Source organism: Trypanosoma grayi (genome assembly GCF_000691245.1).
Source record: "Trypanosoma grayi strain ANR4 Tgr_31_V1, whole genome shotgun sequence".
In the NCBI taxonomy this organism is placed as follows: domain Eukaryota; phylum Euglenozoa; class Kinetoplastea; order Trypanosomatida; family Trypanosomatidae; genus Trypanosoma; species Trypanosoma grayi.
Window position 1 is genome coordinate 1 of NW_008825650.1, and position 21,010 is coordinate 21,010.

The 21,010-nt window shown below is 51.2% G+C and overlaps 15 protein-coding genes across 15 annotated transcripts; all 15 read left to right on the forward strand.

Moving 5' to 3' along the window:
• Window positions 1-50: 50 nt before the first annotated feature.
• DQ04_00311000 (hypothetical protein) lies at window positions 51-734 on the forward strand (the record flags this gene model as incomplete). The annotated part of the gene is made up of 1 exon (XM_009308705.1): window positions 51-734. One exon carries the CDS (start codon window positions 51-53, stop codon window positions 732-734), a length of 684 nt encoding a protein of 227 aa, XP_009306980.1.
• Window positions 735-860: 126 nt separating this feature from the next.
• On the forward strand, window positions 861-1,307 carry DQ04_00311010 (acetyltransferase; the record flags this gene model as incomplete). Its single annotated transcript, XM_009308706.1, has 1 exon — window positions 861-1,307. One exon carries the CDS (start codon window positions 861-863, stop codon window positions 1,305-1,307), a length of 447 nt encoding a protein of 148 aa, XP_009306981.1.
• A 125-nt stretch (window positions 1,308-1,432) lies between these two features.
• Window positions 1,433-2,542, forward strand: DQ04_00311020 (protein kinase; the record flags this gene model as incomplete). The annotated part of the gene is made up of 1 exon (XM_009308707.1): window positions 1,433-2,542. One exon carries the CDS (start codon window positions 1,433-1,435, stop codon window positions 2,540-2,542), a length of 1,110 nt encoding a protein of 369 aa, XP_009306982.1.
• A 432-nt stretch (window positions 2,543-2,974) lies between these two features.
• DQ04_00311030 (hypothetical protein) lies at window positions 2,975-3,577 on the forward strand (the record flags this gene model as incomplete). The annotated part of the gene is made up of 1 exon (XM_009308708.1): window positions 2,975-3,577. The coding sequence occupies one exon, from the start codon at window positions 2,975-2,977 to the stop codon at window positions 3,575-3,577; it is 603 nt and encodes a 200-aa protein (XP_009306983.1).
• Window positions 3,578-3,689: 112 nt separating this feature from the next.
• On the forward strand, window positions 3,690-4,199 carry DQ04_00311040 (hypothetical protein; the record flags this gene model as incomplete). The annotated part of the gene is made up of 1 exon (XM_009308709.1): window positions 3,690-4,199. One exon carries the CDS (start codon window positions 3,690-3,692, stop codon window positions 4,197-4,199), a length of 510 nt encoding a protein of 169 aa, XP_009306984.1.
• A 136-nt stretch (window positions 4,200-4,335) lies between these two features.
• On the forward strand, window positions 4,336-4,677 carry DQ04_00311050 (hypothetical protein; the record flags this gene model as incomplete). Its single annotated transcript, XM_009308710.1, has 1 exon — window positions 4,336-4,677. One exon carries the CDS (start codon window positions 4,336-4,338, stop codon window positions 4,675-4,677), a length of 342 nt encoding a protein of 113 aa, XP_009306985.1.
• A 153-nt stretch (window positions 4,678-4,830) lies between these two features.
• DQ04_00311060 (hypothetical protein) lies at window positions 4,831-7,797 on the forward strand (the record flags this gene model as incomplete). The annotated part of the gene is made up of 1 exon (XM_009308711.1): window positions 4,831-7,797. One exon carries the CDS (start codon window positions 4,831-4,833, stop codon window positions 7,795-7,797), a length of 2,967 nt encoding a protein of 988 aa, XP_009306986.1.
• A 256-nt stretch (window positions 7,798-8,053) lies between these two features.
• On the forward strand, window positions 8,054-9,025 carry DQ04_00311070 (putative U5 snRNP-specific 40 kDa protein; the record flags this gene model as incomplete). Its single annotated transcript, XM_009308712.1, has 1 exon — window positions 8,054-9,025. One exon carries the CDS (start codon window positions 8,054-8,056, stop codon window positions 9,023-9,025), a length of 972 nt encoding a protein of 323 aa, XP_009306987.1.
• Window positions 9,026-9,223: 198 nt separating this feature from the next.
• Window positions 9,224-10,150, forward strand: DQ04_00311080 (hypothetical protein; the record flags this gene model as incomplete). Its single annotated transcript, XM_009308713.1, has 1 exon — window positions 9,224-10,150. The coding sequence occupies one exon, from the start codon at window positions 9,224-9,226 to the stop codon at window positions 10,148-10,150; it is 927 nt and encodes a 308-aa protein (XP_009306988.1).
• Window positions 10,151-10,393: 243 nt separating this feature from the next.
• Window positions 10,394-12,004, forward strand: DQ04_00311090 (hypothetical protein; the record flags this gene model as incomplete). The annotated part of the gene is made up of 1 exon (XM_009308714.1): window positions 10,394-12,004. The coding sequence occupies one exon, from the start codon at window positions 10,394-10,396 to the stop codon at window positions 12,002-12,004; it is 1,611 nt and encodes a 536-aa protein (XP_009306989.1).
• Window positions 12,005-12,476: 472 nt separating this feature from the next.
• DQ04_00311100 (putative sodium/sulfate symporter) lies at window positions 12,477-14,657 on the forward strand (the record flags this gene model as incomplete). The annotated part of the gene is made up of 1 exon (XM_009308715.1): window positions 12,477-14,657. One exon carries the CDS (start codon window positions 12,477-12,479, stop codon window positions 14,655-14,657), a length of 2,181 nt encoding a protein of 726 aa, XP_009306990.1.
• A 628-nt stretch (window positions 14,658-15,285) lies between these two features.
• On the forward strand, window positions 15,286-15,780 carry DQ04_00311110 (hypothetical protein; the record flags this gene model as incomplete). Its single annotated transcript, XM_009308716.1, has 1 exon — window positions 15,286-15,780. The coding sequence occupies one exon, from the start codon at window positions 15,286-15,288 to the stop codon at window positions 15,778-15,780; it is 495 nt and encodes a 164-aa protein (XP_009306991.1).
• A 222-nt stretch (window positions 15,781-16,002) lies between these two features.
• On the forward strand, window positions 16,003-17,187 carry DQ04_00311120 (hypothetical protein; the record flags this gene model as incomplete). Its single annotated transcript, XM_009308717.1, has 1 exon — window positions 16,003-17,187. One exon carries the CDS (start codon window positions 16,003-16,005, stop codon window positions 17,185-17,187), a length of 1,185 nt encoding a protein of 394 aa, XP_009306992.1.
• Window positions 17,188-17,790: 603 nt separating this feature from the next.
• Window positions 17,791-19,329, forward strand: DQ04_00311130 (oligomeric golgi complex component 8; the record flags this gene model as incomplete). The annotated part of the gene is made up of 1 exon (XM_009308718.1): window positions 17,791-19,329. One exon carries the CDS (start codon window positions 17,791-17,793, stop codon window positions 19,327-19,329), a length of 1,539 nt encoding a protein of 512 aa, XP_009306993.1.
• A 317-nt stretch (window positions 19,330-19,646) lies between these two features.
• Window positions 19,647-20,672, forward strand: DQ04_00311140 (hypothetical protein; the record flags this gene model as incomplete). The annotated part of the gene is made up of 1 exon (XM_009308719.1): window positions 19,647-20,672. One exon carries the CDS (start codon window positions 19,647-19,649, stop codon window positions 20,670-20,672), a length of 1,026 nt encoding a protein of 341 aa, XP_009306994.1.
• Between the last annotated feature and the right edge of the window lie 338 nt (window positions 20,673-21,010).

Sequence of the window (21,010 nt, forward strand, 5' to 3'; positions counted from 1 at the left end):
CAGGGAGTGCTGTGGCAGTTCCACCGGCTGCCGGTGGCGGTGCATTTGGCATGACGAGTGCATTTGGGCAACCAGGGAGTGCTGTGGCAGTTCCACCGGCAGCAGGTGGCGGTGCATTCGGCAAGGCGAGTGCATTTGGGCAAACAGTGAGCGCTGTGGCAGTTCCACCGGCAACAGGTGGCGGTGCATTCGGCATGACGAGTGCATTTGGGCAACCAGGGAGTGCTGTGGCAGCTCCACCTGCAGCAAGTGGCGGTGCATTTGGCATGACGAGTGCATTTGGGCAACCAGGGAGTGCTGTGGCAGCTCCACTGGCAGCAGGTGGCGGTGCATTCGGCAAGGCGAGTGCATTTGGGCAAACAGGGAGTGCTGTGGCAGCTCCACTGGCAGCAGGTGGCGGTGCATTCGGCAAGGCGAGTGCATTTGGGCAAACAGGGAGTGCTGTGGCAGTTCCACCGGCAGCAGGTGGCGGTGCATTCGGCATGACGAGTGCATTTGGGCAAACAGGGAGTGCTGTGGCAGCTCCACCGGCAGTAGGTGGCGGTGCATTCGGCATGACGAGTGCATTTGGGCAACCAGGGAGTGCCTTTGCAGGCCCACCGGCGGCGGGTGGAAGTTCTGTAGCAGGTGGTTTTGGTGCTGCCACTTCCCCTTTTCAATCCTCGTCTTTTTCCAATATTGCTGGAAACTATAAATTTACCCCCCAGTTTAAGAGCGTATTCGGGGGAAACTGATGTTGCTGTGAGTAGGTTTTTACACGTTATGCTTGGGTGGTGAAACAGTGAGTCTGTACGTAGAGACGGTAACTGTATTCCTTCAGTTTTTTTTTTCTTTTTTTCCTGCACAGGTGCTAGAACGATATGATGGAGGATGAAAGTAACTTGGAGCTGAGGGATGTCAGCAATAATGATTTGCTCAGCCTTCTAAATTTGCTAAAACACCTCACCGATACGACAGAAATGAGTTTATCTGCCCTGCAGAGCGTTGCCGAAGCACGTTGTCGCGCCGGGATAATAACGAGGGTGTTTGTTCACAAGCCAAGTGGGCAGGTTGTCGGAACTGCGTCGCTCTTAGTTGAGCAAAAGTTCACGCGAGGTGGGAAGTACGTTGGCCACGTTGAAGACGTCGTTGTTGATCCTGCATACCGGGGAAAGAAGTTAGGCCAAGCACTTATTAAGGACATCTGTGCAGTTGCTCGCTCACGGGGTTGCTACAAGGTCATTCTTGATAGCGCAGAGAAAGCTATTGACTTTTACCAAAAATTGGGCTTTCGAGTTTGTGAGCGCCAAATGAGGCTTGATTTGTGAACGTTTAAAATAAGCACCTATCCGCTCTGACTGGTGGCATTGGTTTCTGGAAGTATTGGTTAAAAGAAAGCATAGGTGAGTATATTTATTCCTCCTTTTCTTCGTTCCTTTCAGGACTAACAGATATGCAGCAAGCAGGAAGATATGTTGACGGTCAGTTCCGTGTTGTTAGGCATTTGGGAAGCGGTTCATTCGGTGACGCTTTCCTTGTTGAGCACCACGAGGATCAACTTCAGTACGTCCTTAAGTGTTCGAAGACACTAATGGGCAACGACCTTGTTCTTGTGGAGTCCAAAAACATGATGCAAACTACGAGCGATCACGTAGTACGATGCTATCGTACATGGATAGAGCCAAGAGACAAGAGATGCTATATGTTGCTAGAGTACTGCGACGGTGGCGATTTAGAAGATTACCTCAGTCACGCCTTTCCTTTGTCAGAGTCTCAGCTTATTTCCATGTTCGCACAGCTTCTTCTGGGACTAGACCATGTTCACTTGAAGCATCTTATACACCGCGACATCAAGTTGCAGAATCTGTTGCTTCAGAGCGCCACAGGTATGGTAAAGATTGGGGACTTTGGTCTCAGCAAAGCTCTTCGGTTTACGGATGAGGTATCAGTCACTCGCTTGGGAACACCGCAATATGTTTCACCTGAGGTGTTAAATGGCCTGGAGTATACCAGGAAGACGGATGTCTGGAGCATGGGGGTTGCTTTTTATTGTCTTATGACAAATGAGCTACCATTTCCAGCGACAAGCGTGGAGGAGGCCTACCAGAAACTCTCCAAGCAACAGCCGGTGCACCCATGTCGTCTGAGAGAAGGTTACTCCGAAGATCTTGGCGATGTGGTGATCAGGATGCTAACTAAAAGTCGCACAAAACGCCCCACCGCAAGAGAGCTACTTGCAATGCCCGTTTTTTCATCAGTACTGTGTGCGTGGCCGTGGCGATCCCCACATCTCAAGGGTACAGTGTGTCTTTTTGTCTGCCGACCACAGTCTTGTGTTAACGTTCGGTCTCAGCCGTCGTTGAAGGCCGAGCGACTCGGGGAGTTTTCGTATGGTGACCAGGTTTTTGTTAGCGACGATCGTTTTAACGGGGATGGACTGACCTGGTACCGCGTTTTGTACCCGCTGGAAGGCTATTGCATCGCGGCTACTGCTCACGGCCGACACCTTTTCCAGAGAGTTGATGACCCTGCGCGGTGCTCTCCCATAATGTCACCGAAATAAACCTTCCTTCCTTTTCGCTGCTCGGTGACACCTTTTCTGTGCCCTTGTGTTGTCGGTGAGTTTCGGTCAGGGCCGCATTTTTTTTTGTTCATTGTTTTCTTCACAGCGTTTGAGAGGAATACGTATGAGTTGTTCCGTTATCACATCTGAGTAGGGTTCGCACGTTCTGCTTTGTTTGTCCTGGGAAAGAAGGGAAAATGTGTTACGCTTTGTTGTAATTTCCCGGTGTACTAGGGATGGATTTGAGGGTGGTTTTGCCTTTCTGTGCTTCTCCCTGTGTGTGTCTGTGTGTACGCCGTGCCTATTCTTGCTTCTTCTCATTTTCGTGTTTTTCTACACTCTCATTGCCAGCAGCCCACTTTTTCCATTTTTCTTTTTTGGCCCCATTTTTTTTTTGCCAGTTACTGTTACAGTGCACAGACGTCGAGGAGAATGTACCGTAGACTTTCCATTGGTGCACCATTGAAGAGGATAGGTCGGGGCCTTGCTGGGTGTGATAGTGTACTGGGGACGGCGATACTGCCCCAGGGGCTCGTGAGCACTCTCCAGGAGGAGCTGAGAGAAGAGGAGCATCGGAGGCAATGTGGCATTGGTGAAATGCTGCGAAACTGCATTGGGCAAGGTGAATTAGACCATGTGGAGAGCCCGGAGGCTGACGCCGCACACCTTCAGAAAGTGGATTTCATGATAGAGAACCTCTTCAGCAAGATTCCATTGCCCAATGATCCAATGAAGGCGGCGTTGGCTCCCACAGAAGAAGAATTGAAGGCAAAGGAGGTGAACGAGGTTCTGAAGGAGGCTGTGCGTGAGCATTATCTTCGTCAGAAGGCGTTAAAGGCAGAAGAAGAAGCTAGAATAGCGGTGGCAATGAGACACTACGAAAAAGATGGGGGAAAAGAGAGCACTGGCATTCTGGAGGAAGTGGATGCTGCTGGTGACTCGGCGGAGATACGCCGACAGATTGAAGGTATGAAACGCCAAGTGGAGAGACTTGAAAAACTCTTGGAGTCCAAGTCTCAGAGTCGATGTCCGTAGTTTTTTTTCCTGTATGATTCTGTGTGCATGATTCTGGTGGACGTTTCCTTTTATGTGTTTTCTTATTATTAATATGTGGCAATCTCATTCCCCTCTCTTGCGCTTAAGCCAGATGCTACACAGACTATTTGTGAGTGGGGCAGATCTAAGAGGCTGTCGCAGCGTACTCTCTAGTACCCTCATTCAGCGGAGGTATTGGGCAAAACCGAAGAAGCGCCCAAAGGTTGGTCAAGGGTTTCATGAAAAGGCTCAAAAATGGCGTGAGGAATACCTTCTTGACCGACACCGCGTCCTTGCCGATAGTCTCCGCGCCTACGTGGAGTTTAGTGCCTCAAAACGGGTAGAGCCATGGGACACAAGGTTTAGACCCTTTGACCGAGTCGAAAAGGATGGGGTTTATGTTCTGATGCGCTACATGATGGAAGACAAGCTCCAACTCTGCAACTATCACCACCGCCCTTCCAAACGATTGTTTTGCAACGTTGGACTCATGGGCCCACAAGTTACGACCAAAGCACGGTGGAAGCCGTATCGCTACGCGACGAATCCCGTGAACACGACAAAGGCGGAGAGGATATTTCAGAAGGACAAAACTGTTTTTACACATGGCCACAGTGATTAGTGAATGCATTCACATGGATTATGGGGCTATGACTGGATGCCGCTAAAGGACTAGTACAAACTTGCAATGTTCATTGCGAATGCATGTCTTCTGCACCACTCTCTCAATCTTCTTCTTAGCATCTTAAAGCACAGAGATGGGAAGTCCTTCAAAGAAGAGACTGCGAAAAGAGGCTCAATCAGGCCTCTCAGGGGGAGATAGGGAGGCGGACGACGCAGGGAAGGGCAGGACTGGTGCTAGTGGCGCCTGCCGTGCCATGGGGGCGGGAGACGAAGGCGAGGGCGAGGCGGATAGAAGCCAAGAGGCCATCGAGTGCCTGTCAATTGGCTCGCACACATCTGAGCGCGAAGACGAACTTTTGGCGGAGGGTGAGAATCTGAGCGGCGCTGCGTTGAGGGCTTTCTTGCAACAGAATTTCGTTGACTACATAGATCGGAAGATACCACATTTTGCTGATTTAGAGGAGACAGATGTGTAAAAAACAAAAAGATGAAACAAGAAGCCTTTGTTGCATACCTCTCTTTCCTTTTGTTTATCATTTTCAGATAAACTGCTCTTCATGTGCCAATGACACATTTTCTTGTTACTCTCATGCGCTCTTTGCCCTCTGCCTGTAGCGATCTTCAAGGGAATGGTCGATTCTGTTGACTGCCACTTCGCTGTCGCGGAGAAGTGCGCCGCTTTTCCGGCGGACGTGAGGGACGTTCGGTACTCTGGCGGGGAAGACACGGTGCTCTCCAGTATTGCAAAAGAAACGACAAGCAGCACGCTTGTGTTAGCGATATTGGATCCAAAGGAAAACGGAAAGGCCCTGATGAAAACACTATTTATGCACTTTGCTGAGGGCTTTCCCACCCCAAGAGGAGCATACACACAGTTCAACGCGTCGTTTATAGACGAATCTGCAGGGGATTTGCTACACTATCGATGTGATCGCCTAAGCGACATCGATGCTGTCATCGAAGAGGAAGATGGACGGAACCGCTGTGGCTCGTTGCAAGCATCTGTGGTTCAACCCAGTAGAAGTACCTTTGTTTTTTCTGATATCCGCCTAACTTTGCTAATATGGGACGAAGAAGACTGCGGGAGTGACTTGGCCCGTGTAGCTGAGCGTGTGGCGACAGTGCTGGGGACCAGGCTTGCGTCCATCTTTGTGTACTTCGCAACTAGGGACGCATCTGTTGTGGAGCGGTGTCTGGGCATGGCCCAAGACCTTCGAAAGGTCTGTCACACCAGAGTCTTCGGAGAGGATGAACCAGTGAGCTCACAGGTTCGTTTACAGGATGTAAGAGCGTGGTCCGTGTTTCTGAACGAGTTTTACCACTTGGCCCCGCAATCAGAGGGCCCATACTTCATTAACCTCAACCCTCGGCTTGCGGCGGGAGAGAAGTTAGCACACGCTATTTCCCCAGGTGTCAGCTATATTGTTGCTGAAGAATGTAATGCGAGCCACGTCGATGTCGTGGTCTTTCCCCTGTGCGGTACGAAGGAGGAGACGGGTCATCGCAGTGTATACTCCCCACACTGCCGCATTAGCTATAAGAATGACATGGTTTACCTTCGCCCAGAGTGCGGTATAACGTATGTTAACGGCGAATTGCTTTCAGCGGAAACCGCGCTGCACCCCAATGACCGTGTTGTCTTGAGCAAAGAGGTGGTGCTGCGTTTTGTCATGGTGACAGAAAATCCGCCTACGACGTCGTCTTCTCGCATATTGGATTGGGAAATGTGCTGTAAAGAGTTTGAGCGTATGACTTCAAGTGATATTCGAGATGCCGAGCGCGCTCAGCTTGAAAGAGAGGTAGCCGAACTGAAGGAGGAGTACGAAGCACTTCAACAACAACTTCAACTAGAGCGTGTAGCCGACGATAAGGCATGGTTGATCCTCAATAATCCGCCTAGTGGCTATTCAGAATCATTTGTGTGGCACCTGGGCTGGATGAAGACAGGGGACTCGATAGCACTCGGACCAAAGGGGGATATTGCACTTCCATTCCTTAGCAGCCCCGCAGTTATTACCCGCACGACTCTTGGTTTCACATACACGTGCGAATCGGTGACACTGAAGCTGGCCCACTCTCACCACTTTCTGAATGGCGACAGCATATTCTCTATCTGCCTGCAGCCTGTTACCTCCTCTGAGAGGAGTATCCCCAAGAAGATGGTGACCGCATTGAACGAGTTGGAGCCATTCTCCGAAAACGATCTTCGAGACTTCCGGAACAGTCTCTTCGAGCTCCAGTGGTCAATTGCTTTGTTGTTTGAGTTTACTTTTCCACTTGAAAAATCGCGCCCGGAAAACTCTACGGAGGACCTGCACCACACGAGGAGGGCGCAAATTTGCACGGACGCCATCTTGACCGAGAAAAACCTCAAATTGCAGAGTGTGGCACGCATCGCGAGGAAAATGACGGAGGCGATACGAATGGTAAACTCCCAATGGGCAGATGAGATCGGCAGTGGGACGTCACCGACAAGGCGCGACGACGTTGAAAAGAATGGCGAGGAGGGCGCTCTAGAGGAACTCTTGATTAGAATCAAGGATGAGACGGAGCTTTCGCATGACTTGCTCTGCAAAGTGCATCAATCAATAGGTAAGGCGTTAATGGGAGCGGATGCACCAAGGGAGGGGCGAAGCCGGCTACAGAGTGTTCCCCCGTTGAAAACGAGATCCTTGGATGATCGCACCAACACTGGTGTGAGAGCGTGTGTTCTGAAAATCAAGGCTAAATGCTTTATCGCTTCTCCGCCTGTGGTACGACGAATGAGCGCCACAGTAGACGTTGTCTCCGCCAGTCTTGATCCCAAAATACTGTGGGAGCGATATTTGAAGATTCTAACCACAATGGTGAAACCACATTCGGACGTTTCCAATGCACCTGCCTCGAAGAAGCAGAATCTGGCACTTGCCCTCCTGGATGTGCTGGTTGTCTTGGACTATAATGTAAGAAATGGGTATATTTCCCCTGAGGATGAAGAGAACCTTGAAGTCCACTTAGCGTCGTGGATGGCCATCGCAGACACCTTCCCGGAGGTTTTTAAAAAGGCAGCGCCACAGAAACGTGGGACTTTTAGAAGTCGCGATGCTGCTCTTCAACGGAAGCCTACACCGAGCATGCGGCATACCTCCCCTGCTTCTCGCTCAACTGCGAGAAAACCACTTTCCCGTCCTGGTACCCCACGTAGTACCACTGGGGTACCTAGTTTGAGCCCTAAGCTGAAGCAACCAACTTCTGCGCATGGAATAGAACCGGTCAGGCGGGTAACNTCTACTGTGAAGTCACCTCGTGGGCTGAGGAGCTTAACACCCACCGGAGTATCCACTCGAACTGTCTACAAACCTTCCAGTGCGAGAAGCACTCCCGCATCTCCGAGGCCTGGCGGAAAAAGTGGCGGCGGTGGTGGTGGAGGAACACCTAGACCTAACACATCCACGATCATACACCGCACGCTGGGAGGTTCAGCAGTCACTGGAGCGGCAAGGACCACACTGCGACCTGGGTCCCGTGCCTTTTCTCCCAAATCTCCCCTCTTACGCGGAGTGGGCGATAGTGGGGTGTCCCTGAAAAAGAAAAAAACACTCTCTGAGGCTGTATGAGTTTCCCTCACTTTTCTTTGTTTTATTAAACTTGAATGAACAACGGAACTCTTTGTAGAAATTGCCATCCATGAAGGCGTTCCCTGGTGAGGTTTTGCCTGTACAACCTGAAAGTTTTGTTTCCTATCTGTCAATGTTTTCCCTACCTTTGCGCTGCTATTATTGTGGTTTTCCGTTCCCTTTAAATGTCATCGCGTTCCGCCTTCCCTTTCCCTTTCGTTGTTCAAAGCATGGGAAAAAGGAATAACAAAGACACATGTCTTTGGCGCTTGTAGAAAAACACGTTGAGAACCCGAAGAGCGGGGGCTCTTGGCACCTTTCGGGGCACAACGGTGACGTGCTGTCTATAGCCACCAGCGGCAGTGATGTTTTCGCCACATGTGATGTGAGAGGTGTTGGCTTACTGTGGAAACACCATGATTTGATTCACGGTGTTAATCGTGCTTACGTCGGTAAGATCGAAACGGGGGGTCCTGCGATTGTTGATGCGTGCTTTTTGCACCATACATGTCTTTGTACTGCTCAAGGAGATGGCACGGTTGGTGTATGGAACGTCGAGACTGCACAACAGGAGCAGTCTCTCTGCCGTGCCTCTGGTCGAGGAAGGTCACATGACTGGCCCGTGATAAACGCTGTATCGGCCTTGAACGGGACCTTATTGGCTTACGGTGGTGATGATGGCTTTTTGGTTGTTGGTGACCCTGCTCAAAATGGAGCTGCTGCAACAACTAATCTGCGGGTGCCAATTATGTCGCTCGCAACATCAAAGGATTCCTTGTATGTTGGAGATGTACTTGGGAATATTCGTTGCTTTGACGTTCGTATGATGAGGAGCATTTACAGTTTTAGAGGTCATCACGACCCCGTAAGTTGTGTAACACTCAACAAGGACCTTACCATGATGGTATCATACGGCATGGACAACATGCTAGCGCTGTGGGATGTCATGCCGTTTGCGCTTAGCACCAGCAGCCGCCTCCTTCACCGTATTCATATGTATCAAGGTGACTCTCAGAGTCTTTTACGCTGCGGTTGGTCTAAAAAAGACACAATTTTAGTGCCTACCGGTGAAGGACACATCGTGTGTGTAACCGCTTCGTTGTTTGGTGGAACGAACGTCTCTCTTCCTGTCCGACACCAAAAGCAGCCAGCTCAGTGTGCGGTGTTCCTTGATGACGATGTTGCAGTTAGTTCAGCTGGAGCTGAGTTGATATTACAGCGTGTATAAGTGCATCTAAGAAGGTGATGCGCAGGTTTTGATTCTCTAATATTAGTGTCTCCGTTTCTAATACTGTTGTAGCCTTTTTTTGTTTTGTTTCCGATTCACTGCTTATTTTTGCTCCGTTCTTTTCCCCCTTATCCTTTTCTGTTTTTTTTTTGTTTCGTCTATTTTTTTTTGTTTTGCTTGTTTCAGAGAAGCACACCGATGGGGGGAGGCGGGAAGGGAAAACGCAGACCCCCGCAGTCTCTCCTCAGCGCGGATGACGCCCCTGAGGGGACTTTCGCCGTGATTGACCCGTTGAGCCAGAGACTCTTCGTGCCGAAGGACTCTATGCGTGATACACTTGCAATGCACAGAGCGGGTGTACCGTCTCTGTGCCGACTCTACCTGCAGGGTCGGTGCCGCCAGGGGGCTTCCTGTTACCAGGCTCATGCCGACATTAATGTTGTTAAGCACCTTCGCGAGATAGCGCTGAGGGAACCGACGTGTTGTGAACGTCACGGTGCAATTAGCGACACTACTTGTATCTCACGAAACTTGATAATTGCTGTGGCTGGGAGTAATGATCAAGAACAAATCCTCAAAACAACTCTTTCACGCGTTACAGTGACCAAAGGCCTGCGACTCTTACTGAAGCAGCAGGCCCTTGATGATAACTCGGCTGAATCCACCGCCGTTGTTCCTTTTGGTTTGTTGTGCCGTCTCCATAATCCGGGTCCTTGCCGCTTCGGCCACGAATGTAACTTTGTTCACCTGTGTCGAGAGGTTATAGCCCAAATGAGTGAACAACAAAAAGAAAAGGAAACTGGCGGTAGAGGCACGTGTGAGGCACCTTTGCCTACTGACGTCTCTGCTATAATTCGATCCCCGCGGAAGACAAACACAAAGGCTGCTTTGGTGCCAAACGAGGCGGAGATTCCTATGGGCATTAGCCCGTTACAGTTTTTTTCACCTCGGCCCGTCTTAATCAGCCGTCCTATAGCCACGGGAATGGTGTCGCTTTCAGGCACACCAAAGCTAAGCACATCACCAGTGCTGTCGCGTTCATACAACTCGACCTCCTTGGGAATTGTGTGGCGGCACAATCCATACGGGGTAGGATCATCCGCATCCTCGGTTGTCGAGACCTAAATGCAGAGTTTCCCGCAGACAGGTGAATTATTCGTGCAACTGGAGCAGTCGTTAAAACATGACGGGTCGGCCTAAATGTCCAATAAGGGGACACAATCTCCTTGGTTTGTGGTGATTTGCTCCTCTCTTGAGGTGTTTCAAAATACCTCCATCATACCTCTTCAGATTTCAATGAGTAACTTTCCCCCTTGTTGCTTTTAATTCTCCCACGTGGCTGCCTTTGATAGATGGGGTGAATTCTGCATGGATTACTCGGACCTGACCTTTGAGCTGAGCAGCTCTGGGTCCGATACCCCGCCAGCGGAAGCACCCCCATGCTTTGCAGAGTGTGACGAAATGAAAGACCCGTCGGCGCTCATTGATGAGAAAGAGAAAGATGAAGAAGACGAGGAAAAGAGAGACGGACANGTTGAACCATCACATCAACAATGCACTCCTTTGGTTGAACCGACAATAAAACTAGAAGACCTGATGGCCCACGCAGCGGTTCGCTTTGTGGAGGCTGGAAACTACGACGACCTTAACCTCCCGGTTTTGGTACGACCACAAAAGAAGACATCTAAGTTTTCTTTGGGGCGCTCATTCCGTTCTGTCGCCTCCTACCTTGTATCCAATGTAGGACCCAGATTTCAGGAGAGGTATATTGCCGTGGAGGAATGCCCCACGCGTTCCGCACTATTTGTAGTGCGTCATGCTCGGCAGAAGAGTAGCAATGCCGATGTGGCAGCTGAAGAGCTCGGTGACGTTGTCGCGAGTTTCCCACTTAGTCGATTGGTGGATGTGGCTTCCTTTTCAGTCCTTAAAAAAGATTTGTTCGTGTTCGGTTTGATTTCTGGTTTTCTGAATCCAAGCAGTACCAATGAAAAGACTGCTGAGACCAATGCCCCAGATCGGGAGATGCCTTCGTTCTTTAGTTCATCTGGTGACGTTGGCTTGCAGCTTGTGTTCAAGGAATCGCCTGCCGACTTCTCGGTGGCGAAGGACCAATTTCGGAAAGTGGAAATACAATTTTTGTCCGCCAAAGAGCGTGATGTGTGGTTGCGGTGTCTGGAGGAGGCCTACATATTCTTCCTCTTAGAGTCTGTACGTACAGGAGATGGCGCTCGGCTGTCAGCTGCCGATGTGAAAGGACTTGTGAGGGAAAGCAACCGGCTACTGCAGGAAAAACCACCACCAGCAGTGATAGAGCGCCATATCGACTTTTTTCTTTCCTCAGCCGGTCGTGAGGTTATAGATGATTCGCATGAGACTCAGGTCGCAGACCCAAATGACGTCCCTTGTGGTGGTATTCTTCGTATTGACTTGGGTGATGGTCACTACGAGCCACGACGGTTTGCGTACAAAAAGTCTGTTAGGTACTCATCCTCGGGTGAAGAGAAGGTGGAGCAGGAGTACCTGGTCATGTACCCAACAACTGTGTCGCAGCATGTGCTTATGGTTCCTAAGCATAAGGTTCCAATTTCGCAGCTGCGTGTTTTTGTGGAGGAAGAGCACTGGGGAAACGCATTCTTTCTCGAACAGACGGCAGAGGCCACGGATTCGCAAAGAAAGTCCCTATTTGGGGTGTGCCGAAGTCATCTTGCTAAGCTACAGTCTGCGTTCACTGCTCCAGTGTTTGTTGGCAGCAACAGTGCTAGCGGTTTTGCCATCACAGAAACGATTGAACTCCAAACCAATAGTTTCCCAAACCGCATCAAATGGCTCAAGTGGTTTGAGGCGGTGCTGAAGAGGCCTGTTGTGTACCTATCACGTGTTCGCGAGGAGAAGGAGGCCGAGGGCTCGACGCGTACCCCAGTTCGACGGGCTAATTCACTCTACCCGGAGTCCATGTCTCCAGAGGCTGGCAGGAGTTAAGAGGTCCCTCATTTTTTCTCGTTTTTCTATTTTTTTCTTTTTTTCACTCTCTCCATACATGTGTGTCTGTGTGTGCGTGTTTGTGGGGTGTGGGCCTTTCCTGCGCAAACGGCTTTCTGTTGGGCAGCAAGGGGGCAACGCTTTCTCAAAATTGAGTACTAAAATTTTCTCTTTGCGAGATAAGGCACAAAGCCCATCTCACACAATGACGAGCTTTCCGTGGTCGCGGAGTCCTCTGGACGGCATACCTTCATTGGTCTGACAGAACACGTTTTCTTCTCTTCTTCCTTCTGTAGCAAACTTCCTTGATTCGCTCAGTTACTTCTTCAGAGTCGGATTGCTTGGATCAGGGACCGTGCCAATACAGTAGTGTAAAACACACGGATCGAGGCCAAAGAAGAACAGAGAAGCGGAAGGACAAAATAAACAAGAGGAATAAAAGGAGACAAAAAAAAGAAGTAAGACCATCATAATGAAGTTTGGAAAGCGCCTTCAGGAGGAGATGGTGGCTCAGTGGAAAGACTACTACGTCAACTACAAGTCCCTAAAGCACTTTATTCGGCACTCATCGTTGACTGGGGCCGAATTCAGCAGCGCCTTTTTTGAGAAAATTGGCGAGGAGCTTAAGAAAGCTGAGGGACTATTCCAGGAGTTGCTGGAAGAGTTGCAGCAGGGACATGATGAACTGCTCGAGCAGGACCCCGACCTTCCGCTTACGCACCCAAAACGCGCCGGACGTTTTTACCGGAAACGATTGCACCGTGAAGTGGAGACGCCGCAGGATGAAGGAGATACGACTGGGTTTGACAGCTCGCGTGCGAGCTCCATGGTGGAGATCGAGGCGGAGCAACGGAAGTGCTTTCCTTCTGCGCTGAAGAACTTCTTCTGGATGCTTATTGGCGATTCTCATAGGAGGGAATATAACGAAGACACGCCAAGGGCCAAGTTTGTGGAGTGGCATTCCAGCGCTCACAGATTGTTACACTTCGCCGAGTTGAACTTGGAGGCAGTCCGCAAGTCTGGGAAGAAACTGAAAAAGTACCGTCGTCGTGAAGGAGACTTCACCCTCTCCATTGAAGCTGAGCTCAGTCGCTCACGCCTGGTTACGCAAATGCCCAGGCTGCACGCGCTGATGTCTGCTGTTAGCGCCGACTACGAACGCAAATACGATGAATCATTAGATCAATACAAAAATGTGGCGATGCAGCAACCGTACCACGCAAAATGGCGATACGTCTTTCTTTCGGCTTCTTTCTTTTGTCTCCTTATGTACCTCCCAATCCTCACGGAGCATCAACCAGCGCATAACTGCGTGGCACTCTTTGGTCTGATTGTCACTCTTTGGATTACGGAGGCGATTCCGTTTTTCTGCACGGCTATGCTTATCCCTATCGTGGCGGTCCCCCTCGGCATCATAGCTGACCCACGCACGCACGAAGTTGCTACACCTACAGTCGCTTCCGGCATCATCCTTGGGAAGGTAATGGACCACGTCCAGATTCTTGTGCTTGGTGGCCTGACGATTGGAAAAGCCTTGGGACGCACTAACTTGGAGGTGTACGCTGCCACTGCACTCTACCGGTGGACTGCCCACCGGCCCTCACTCTATCTACTGGGTGTGATGCTGTGCAGCAGCATTCTGTGTGCATTTGTCTCTAACGTCGCAGCCCCGTTACTGGTGTTGAGTGTCATTCAGCGCACATTGTGGGAATTCCCCGAGGATACGGAGGCCCCTCACGGTATTCTTCTTGGTTTGGCATTTGCATGTAACATTGGAGGCATGCTGTCCCCCATCGCATCACCACAGAACGCTGTGGCAATGTCTATATTGAATTTTCACGATGTGTCATTCGCAGCGTGGGTGGCCATTGCGCTTCCCATCGTCTTGTTCACCGTGATTGTATCGTGGGGCATAATTCTCGTCGTGTGGAAACCCTTTAAGGATGTCTCGAGCATTCCATTGCAGGTGGTGAATGTGGAGACGAGTAAGGAAGCCACGTTAGCAGATCGTGTAGTTGTAGTTGCGGTGTCTCTCACCACCATCATCCTCTGGATCCTTCCACCCACTCTGCTCTTTGGTGACACCGGTGTTGTGGCACTGATTCCCATTGTCGTTTTCTTCGGGATTGGCATACTGGCGAAGGAGGACTTCAACACGCTGTCATGGCATCTCATGTTCCTTTTGGCAGGTGGCAACATGCTGGGTTTGTGTGCACGCGATTCAAAGATGCTGGATATTATTTCAGGTCGAATGCATGACACCTTAGTCAGTCAACCACCATATCTGACACTTGTCCTTCTTATTGCCGTAGTGGCCCTCTTGACAACATTCGTCTCGCACACAGTGGCCGCCATGATTCTTCTTCCCATCATTGTCAAGATAGGCTTCCTGTTGCCGAAGCAAGAGGGTCTCTTGGCTGTGTCTCCCGCGTCTCTTGTGGTACTGTGCGCTTTGATGCTGTCTGGATCCATGGCTTTTCCTATTAGTTCTTTTCCAAACGTAAACTCACTACTTGCAGAGGACTCATCAGGTAAGCCATACCTCAAGGCGAAGGACTTCCTTTTTTGTGGGACGCTGATTACGCTTATAATCGTGGTGTGCCTATGTACGTGGATGGTGCCGTTGTCCTATACCGTTCTTGAAGGAAGGTAGTATTTGGCGGCGCCACGGCTGGGGTTTGTGCCACTAACACTGATGCGGCAATAACTGCTTCGAAAAGTAATATATATATATATATATATATATATATGGTGTTTGTGGTGGTAGTACTGGCGATGATTATTTGGTGTTTGTAGTAGTATTCCTAGGAGTGGTGAGTGCCTTTTGGAGACGCCAGCAGGTGTTTGTCTTGTGCGATGTTACATCTTGTGCCTTTGTGTGAACATGGGGGAAAACTGCCTCTGTGCGTTGCCTTCTAAATGCCGACCCTTTATGTGTCCCCTCCTCCTCCCACCACACACTTCAAGGATGCCCTTTTCATTTGTAGGCAGCGACACGAAATAGGCTCATGTGTGCAAGGCTGTTGTTGCTCTCTACTGTCACGCCTGTTCTGCATACGGTGAGCCGTATAGGAAGTCAATGATTCCCCTCTCTGACATTACTGCGTCCTGGCTGCCTCTGCATTTCCTTGCCCCACCCCCCCTCCTTGTTGTACCAGGCGATTACTTCGCGCTACAAATGCCACTGAGACCATTACTTTTTTCGTTGTACATTTATTTTTGACGAAAATAAGGAGGAGGGGGAGGAGACAGACAAAGTTTGGCAAGAACTCCCGCGTTAGATGAATTTGGAACTCTACGTGACGCTGCTCGAGCTAGCGAAGCTAACTCGCGGCGAGCCGAATGGGGAGAAAGTTCTCATGTGCCGTGCAGAGAAGGTGTGTGCTTCGCGGCCCCGAGAGTTTCACTCTGGACGGGTTTTTAATCTGGGTGGCAGGCTGCTTGACGGGGACTACAAGGTTGGCTGTGAAGCATCTTATGCCAATTTGTACTTCTACGATGAATGGGCGTTCGCGGCTTCCTTTATTGAGGTAGGTGACATCGTCGTGCTGAAGGGATTCACTGTGCAGAACACCCCGCAGATTGGGGATGGCGACGTGGAGTTCCCATTTTTCATTACACCCGTCTTTCACTCGTCGACATTGCGAGTGCTGCAGAGCGGGGTTCAAGGTGACATCATGGAAGTAGTTGTCAAGGCGGGTGCGCTGGACGTGCCTTGCGTTCGTGTTCTTCCAAAAACACTTCGAGCTCCTTTCATTGCTAGTGATGTGAAATGACAGTGGGCCATCCCTTGCAGAAGGCCACATGTAAAGGCTGACCCAGACTCCTGAAACAAAAAAAAACTTTATCCTGACGAACGAAATGCATTTCGCATATTCCCTCTGTCTTGTTTCTCTCCTTTTTTATTTGTTGCCGTCTCCTCCTTCCGGCCCTCAATGTCTGCGTGCTCCCCATTTTCTTTTTTTAAAAAATTCGGACGCTGGAGGTGACGTGGCATCATGTCGCTGAAGGTGTGGGTGAAGCGTAGCGGCGTGGGAGATGAGGAGGCGCTAGGATTGCGTGTCCCTGCGGATGGAACAGCGCACAGTGTTGTGGAGGCGTGTCGCGGTGTCTTTCGGAATTTACAGCCTTCGCCAATGGCCTTACGCACAGAGGAAGGCATCATCATAGCGCTGGCGTCTCCTGTCGCGGCTCTCCAGAGCCACACATTGGAGCTTATCGAGATGCCACAAGCGGAGGCGCCCAAAAAACGTGCTACTCGTCCTGTTGTTACCGCCACAGCCGCTCCTGCTGTTGCCGCTGTCTCGCGTGTGAAGAGTGAACCACTTATTCGGCAACATTTGCCTCAACGACGAACAGCGCGTGCAGCACTGCAGAGTACCGCTGCGATCAATACAGCTTTCTCAGCCAGAAAAGGTGCCCCGGCCCCTCCCCAGAAGACGAAGGGCGTTTGCACTGCTTCCGAGGCGGCAAAGTCTACTTCTACGGTGGACAACTTCACCGTGCTTTGGGACGGCTTGCCGGCGTTCACGCCTCACCCGCCGTGCAGAAACATACCTTCAGTAGCGGGCGTACTGCAGCTTGCAAGGTGCGCCTATATGGCTAGTCTCGGGCCGGCAGCTGCTGTCGACGGCGCCCTTGCGTGTGACGCTGGCGAGGGGCACCCCCCAGGCGGCGACGCAGCGACGTCCTCGAGGAACGATGGCACGCCGGAGCTGCCAGGGTCGGTGAACAACTCCAACAACAACGACAGCAGAAGTCATACCAGTGACACAGGGGATGATGTCATTTGTGAAGAATGCGAGAATGAAGGCATAAAGCAGTCACATGGGGAACACGGTGTGATGTCTCTGGGTGAACTGGGCGCGCTGGAGGGGGTCAAGGAAGAGGTGTCAGCATTCCGCACAGCTAGTGAGCTCCCCTACGAGACCACTGCAGCCATTGCAACACCACTTGTTTTCACGAAAGAAGCAGAGGTAGAGGCGTTGGCGAGGGATGAGACCGCATCTGTGGAACGTGTGACACTAGAAGCAGATTGTCGCGCTGACGTGAACGAAGACCTCAATCACAGTATCCTCCACAACAACGTTAGGGAAAGCGAGGAAACCAGGGATGATGCTGTCGTGGGTGCGGCAGTCAATGACTTGCCTGACAACGGCGAGGCCTACTTTGATGAATGGTAAGGCGTTGCGTTGCGTCTGCTTGGTGTGGGTGTGGTATCCACGCCACTCTTGCTTTTTCTTACCAATTTTTTTTTGTTTTCGTCTTTATGAGCACTCCAGGAAAGCGCAGCTCTTCACACTCGTTCTTTTTACATGCGCTGGTACTACAGGCGGCGGAGATGGTGGTGGGCAGCTCATCTTAGGCGTCTAACGCTGACGACCCTTGATGACCGTTAGTGTTGCTTTGTGCCGTTTCATCACCGCATGCCTGGCTGGCAGGTTGTATTTGAAGATTTTTGCTCTCAAAAATTCTGTACAAGTGTTTTTTTGGTCTAAAGCGTAATGGGTATGCCTTGTACACCCTGCAGCGATTCCATGCGGATAAAAGTCTGAAATGGCAGGGACTCTTGAAGATTCCGTTGATGCCTCTTCATTGGAGCTGTATATATACATCATACATACGTATATATATATATATATATATATATATATATATGTGTGTGTATGTGCGTATCTGTATGTCTTTCTCTCTGAGTGCGTGCGTTTATATGTCTCTCTGCAACTATGTCTTAGCACCTTTTCTTGTTGTACAAAGATTTATTAGGGACATCAACTGCAGAAGTCATGGAGGTCGAGACGAACGATGAGGCGCGCGTTCGTCGTGGCATCGTGGAGGCAACAGTAGAGCACTACCCTTTGCTATCAGAGACACAGGAAGTTAACAGCAAAGTGGCGTCGTCGTCCGGAACTGCTCTCTCGTGTGTAAAGCGACTCAATGACTCCCTTTCCAAGCTACAAAGCCTTAGTCAGACGATGGTGCGAGTAGGCCAACAGTGGCGCAGGGAGAAGCAAGTGGCTCTCAGCACAGTGGCGCAGCACCAGAAGTTGCTTGCCTTTCTAGAGGCACCTGCCGTACTCAATGACTGCATCCAAAATGAGATGTACCACGAGGCGCTGATGGTTCTGGAGCACATCACACGATCAGCGCAGCCGATGGACAAGGTGGAGCTGTTCCGTCGTGTGGAGAGCGAGGTGCGTTGTACGTTGGAAAAGGCGTTGGCCGAAGTTGTCCTCCCACGCTTAGCAGAGCAGCTAACTGTTGCATCTGCCGTTAAGGTGACGACCTTTTTTCGCAGGCTCGGTATTGCTGAGAGCCAAATACGGCAGCTTTTCCTCTGGAAGCGTGCGGAGTATGTGGACAACATACTGCGTGATGCGGAGGAGGGTGGTGTACCGTACTCGCGCATATTTAGGTACGTAACGGCCTTCAAGGTTCATGTGAGTGAGGCCATTCTGCAGTACACCGCTTGTTTTTCCTTGGTGACAGAGGGTGAGCCATGCAACGAGCTCGTTGGATGGTGTCATGAGCGGGCCTACGTCTTCGTTGATTGCTTCCGCGCTTCTCTAGAGAAAATCAGAAACGGCTCCGAGCTGGCTTCGGTCATTGAGCAGTGCTGGAACAGCGCTGCCACCACGACGCTGGTGCACATGGATGTCTCTGGGCTCATCAACGAGGCACTTGCCGCCCGCGTCAAGGCGCTGTTCGCCGACCAGATCGCCCTCGCCGTGCAGTCGTACACTGCTGCCATGATGACGTACTCGTGGCGCCCTCCGGCTGGGCTTCAGTGGAGCTCCCCGCAGAAGCGGCCGGTGCCAGTGCCGTCAGTGGCTGCGCCAGTGCCGCCGCCAGTGAGCCTTGTGCAGTGGCTGCCGCTCGCCTACGCGCTAAACGGACTCCTTACTGCATTTAACACTATCCGTAAGTGTGTGATTCCTGGTGTCGAGCTCTTCTGTGTCGCAAAGGTGGAAGGTTTATTGCAGACGATGGCGAAGGACCTTGCGCGAGACAAGGAACTTCTGATGTCGGTAGAGGGGGGTGAGAAGCAGGTGTACCTGCTTTTTGTGGACGCATTCGTTCACGACTTTTACCCCCACATTCTGGCATCAGCGCGAGAGTTGCTGAGCAGTGATGCGGAGCGCCTCTTGACAAGCGGCATGCGGAGCAGTATTGAGAGTTTGCGAAGTATTCTTCCCGGAGACACCGACCACGCTCTGGATGAGGCCCCACAGCCGGCGGGAAATGCCCCTGAAGAGGGAACCACCTCAGCGACTATCTCGGCTCCCGCCAACACCGACACAACTGCGGCTTTTGCTGAGCTGTAAACAATGGGATGGTGAAACTGTTGGTCTTGCTGAGAAAAGCGGCTTTGATGTGCTGGGGTGGTGCCGATTTCTTTTCCCGTTGCTGCTGCTGTGTGTGTGTGTGAGTGGCGGTGGCGCTGCCATCTGATTGCGCCCCCATCTCACCAGTGGAAGCAGCGGGTGCTGCCGCTCTTACGTGTGATCTCTCTCTTTCTCTCTCGGCTCCTTTGCGTGTTCTTCCCGCGGTAGGCACGTACAAAAGAGCAAATTCAAGTTCAAGGAACGAGAAGAAAGAAGAAGAAGAGAGAAAGAGGTGAAAAGGAAGAAAAGAAAAGGAGATGCTCACCGCACATTACAACCAAATTGGTGCCATGTACACCGTGTCGCACGAGGTGGTCAACCGTGTCGCACTGCAACGAGAGGAGGACGGTCAGTGCGCCTACCACGTGGCAAAGTGCGACTATCAGCTTGCGATGAACCGTATCTCCACTCGCCTGCCGCCCCCCGCGTTGCCTGAGATTAAAGTAGTGGAGGATAATGAGTTCAGCACGTACTGCAGCAGCACCATGGAGAGCATGAGCGGCACAAAGAGAGGTGACGAGGACGACGACCCGGGATACGCAGAGATCGAAAGAGAACTCTATATGCGTGCCATGAAGCGGTGCGAGAAAGACGCGCAAGGAGGGCCGTTGTGGAAGCGCGAGGTCCATGAGCCGATTGAGGTGTTTTTGCACCGTGAGGAACTCGCCCGTCGGGATATTGAAGAAGTCGAGCACGAGTTCTGCCGTAAACTGACGGATCCATTTAACAACCATCCTTTTATGCGGCGGCTCAAGCTCGTGCGGGACGAGCGCCGAGGACGCAAGGCCATCGAGGACGTGTGGATGAGTGAATCGCTCCCATTTCTCGAGCAGTGTTCCATGAAGCAGGTGGAGTTCACAGAAGCCTTTTGGCGCCGCGCTTTCGGCAGACTGAAGAGAGCCCCGGGCACTGCACAGACACGTGCTTCACAATTGCAGTCTGTCGAGCTCGACATGAGGCTTTACCAACCGCTGCGCCACCACAGCGACACGATACGGCGCGAGACCGAATCAGAGGAGGAAATTGCGTTTCGTTACTTGCAGTTGGGCGAGGCGGCACAGCGCGATCTCGTTGCAAGAGGCATCATGCATCGCAACAAGGATACAGGTTTGCTGGACTCTGTGCTGCACCCCATCTCGGCGGTCTACTACGAGCAGGTGGACTTCGCCTTCAGCGCGGAATACCGTTACCTGGTGTCCTGTGAAGAGACGCAGCGGATGGCGATCATCGACGCCGCTTTGTCCTCGTTGGAGGAGTTACGCACATCAATGAAAGTGACGTAGTTGAAGCGGAGTTAAAGTGATTCTCTTACGTTCTTTTTTTTTTATTTTTGGGCTTTGGCCCTGCAAAACATGTACACACGCACACGCATCCCTATGTGGAATAATAGTCTCTTTCTTTTTTCTGCTGCCACACGTTGACGCTACGCTGAATTTGTGATGTGCGCACGCGCAGTGAATTCCGCATTTCTCTGTTCCCACACGCGCCGCACGCATCACCTTTATGTGGTGCTCCCTTTTGCTCCTTGCCAAGCTGATTTATCCCGCTCCTTGCATTTCTTTTTCCCTTTTTTTTCGTTGTTGTTGTTTCCTTTCCCTTCGCCCTCTTTCTTCCGTGTTTC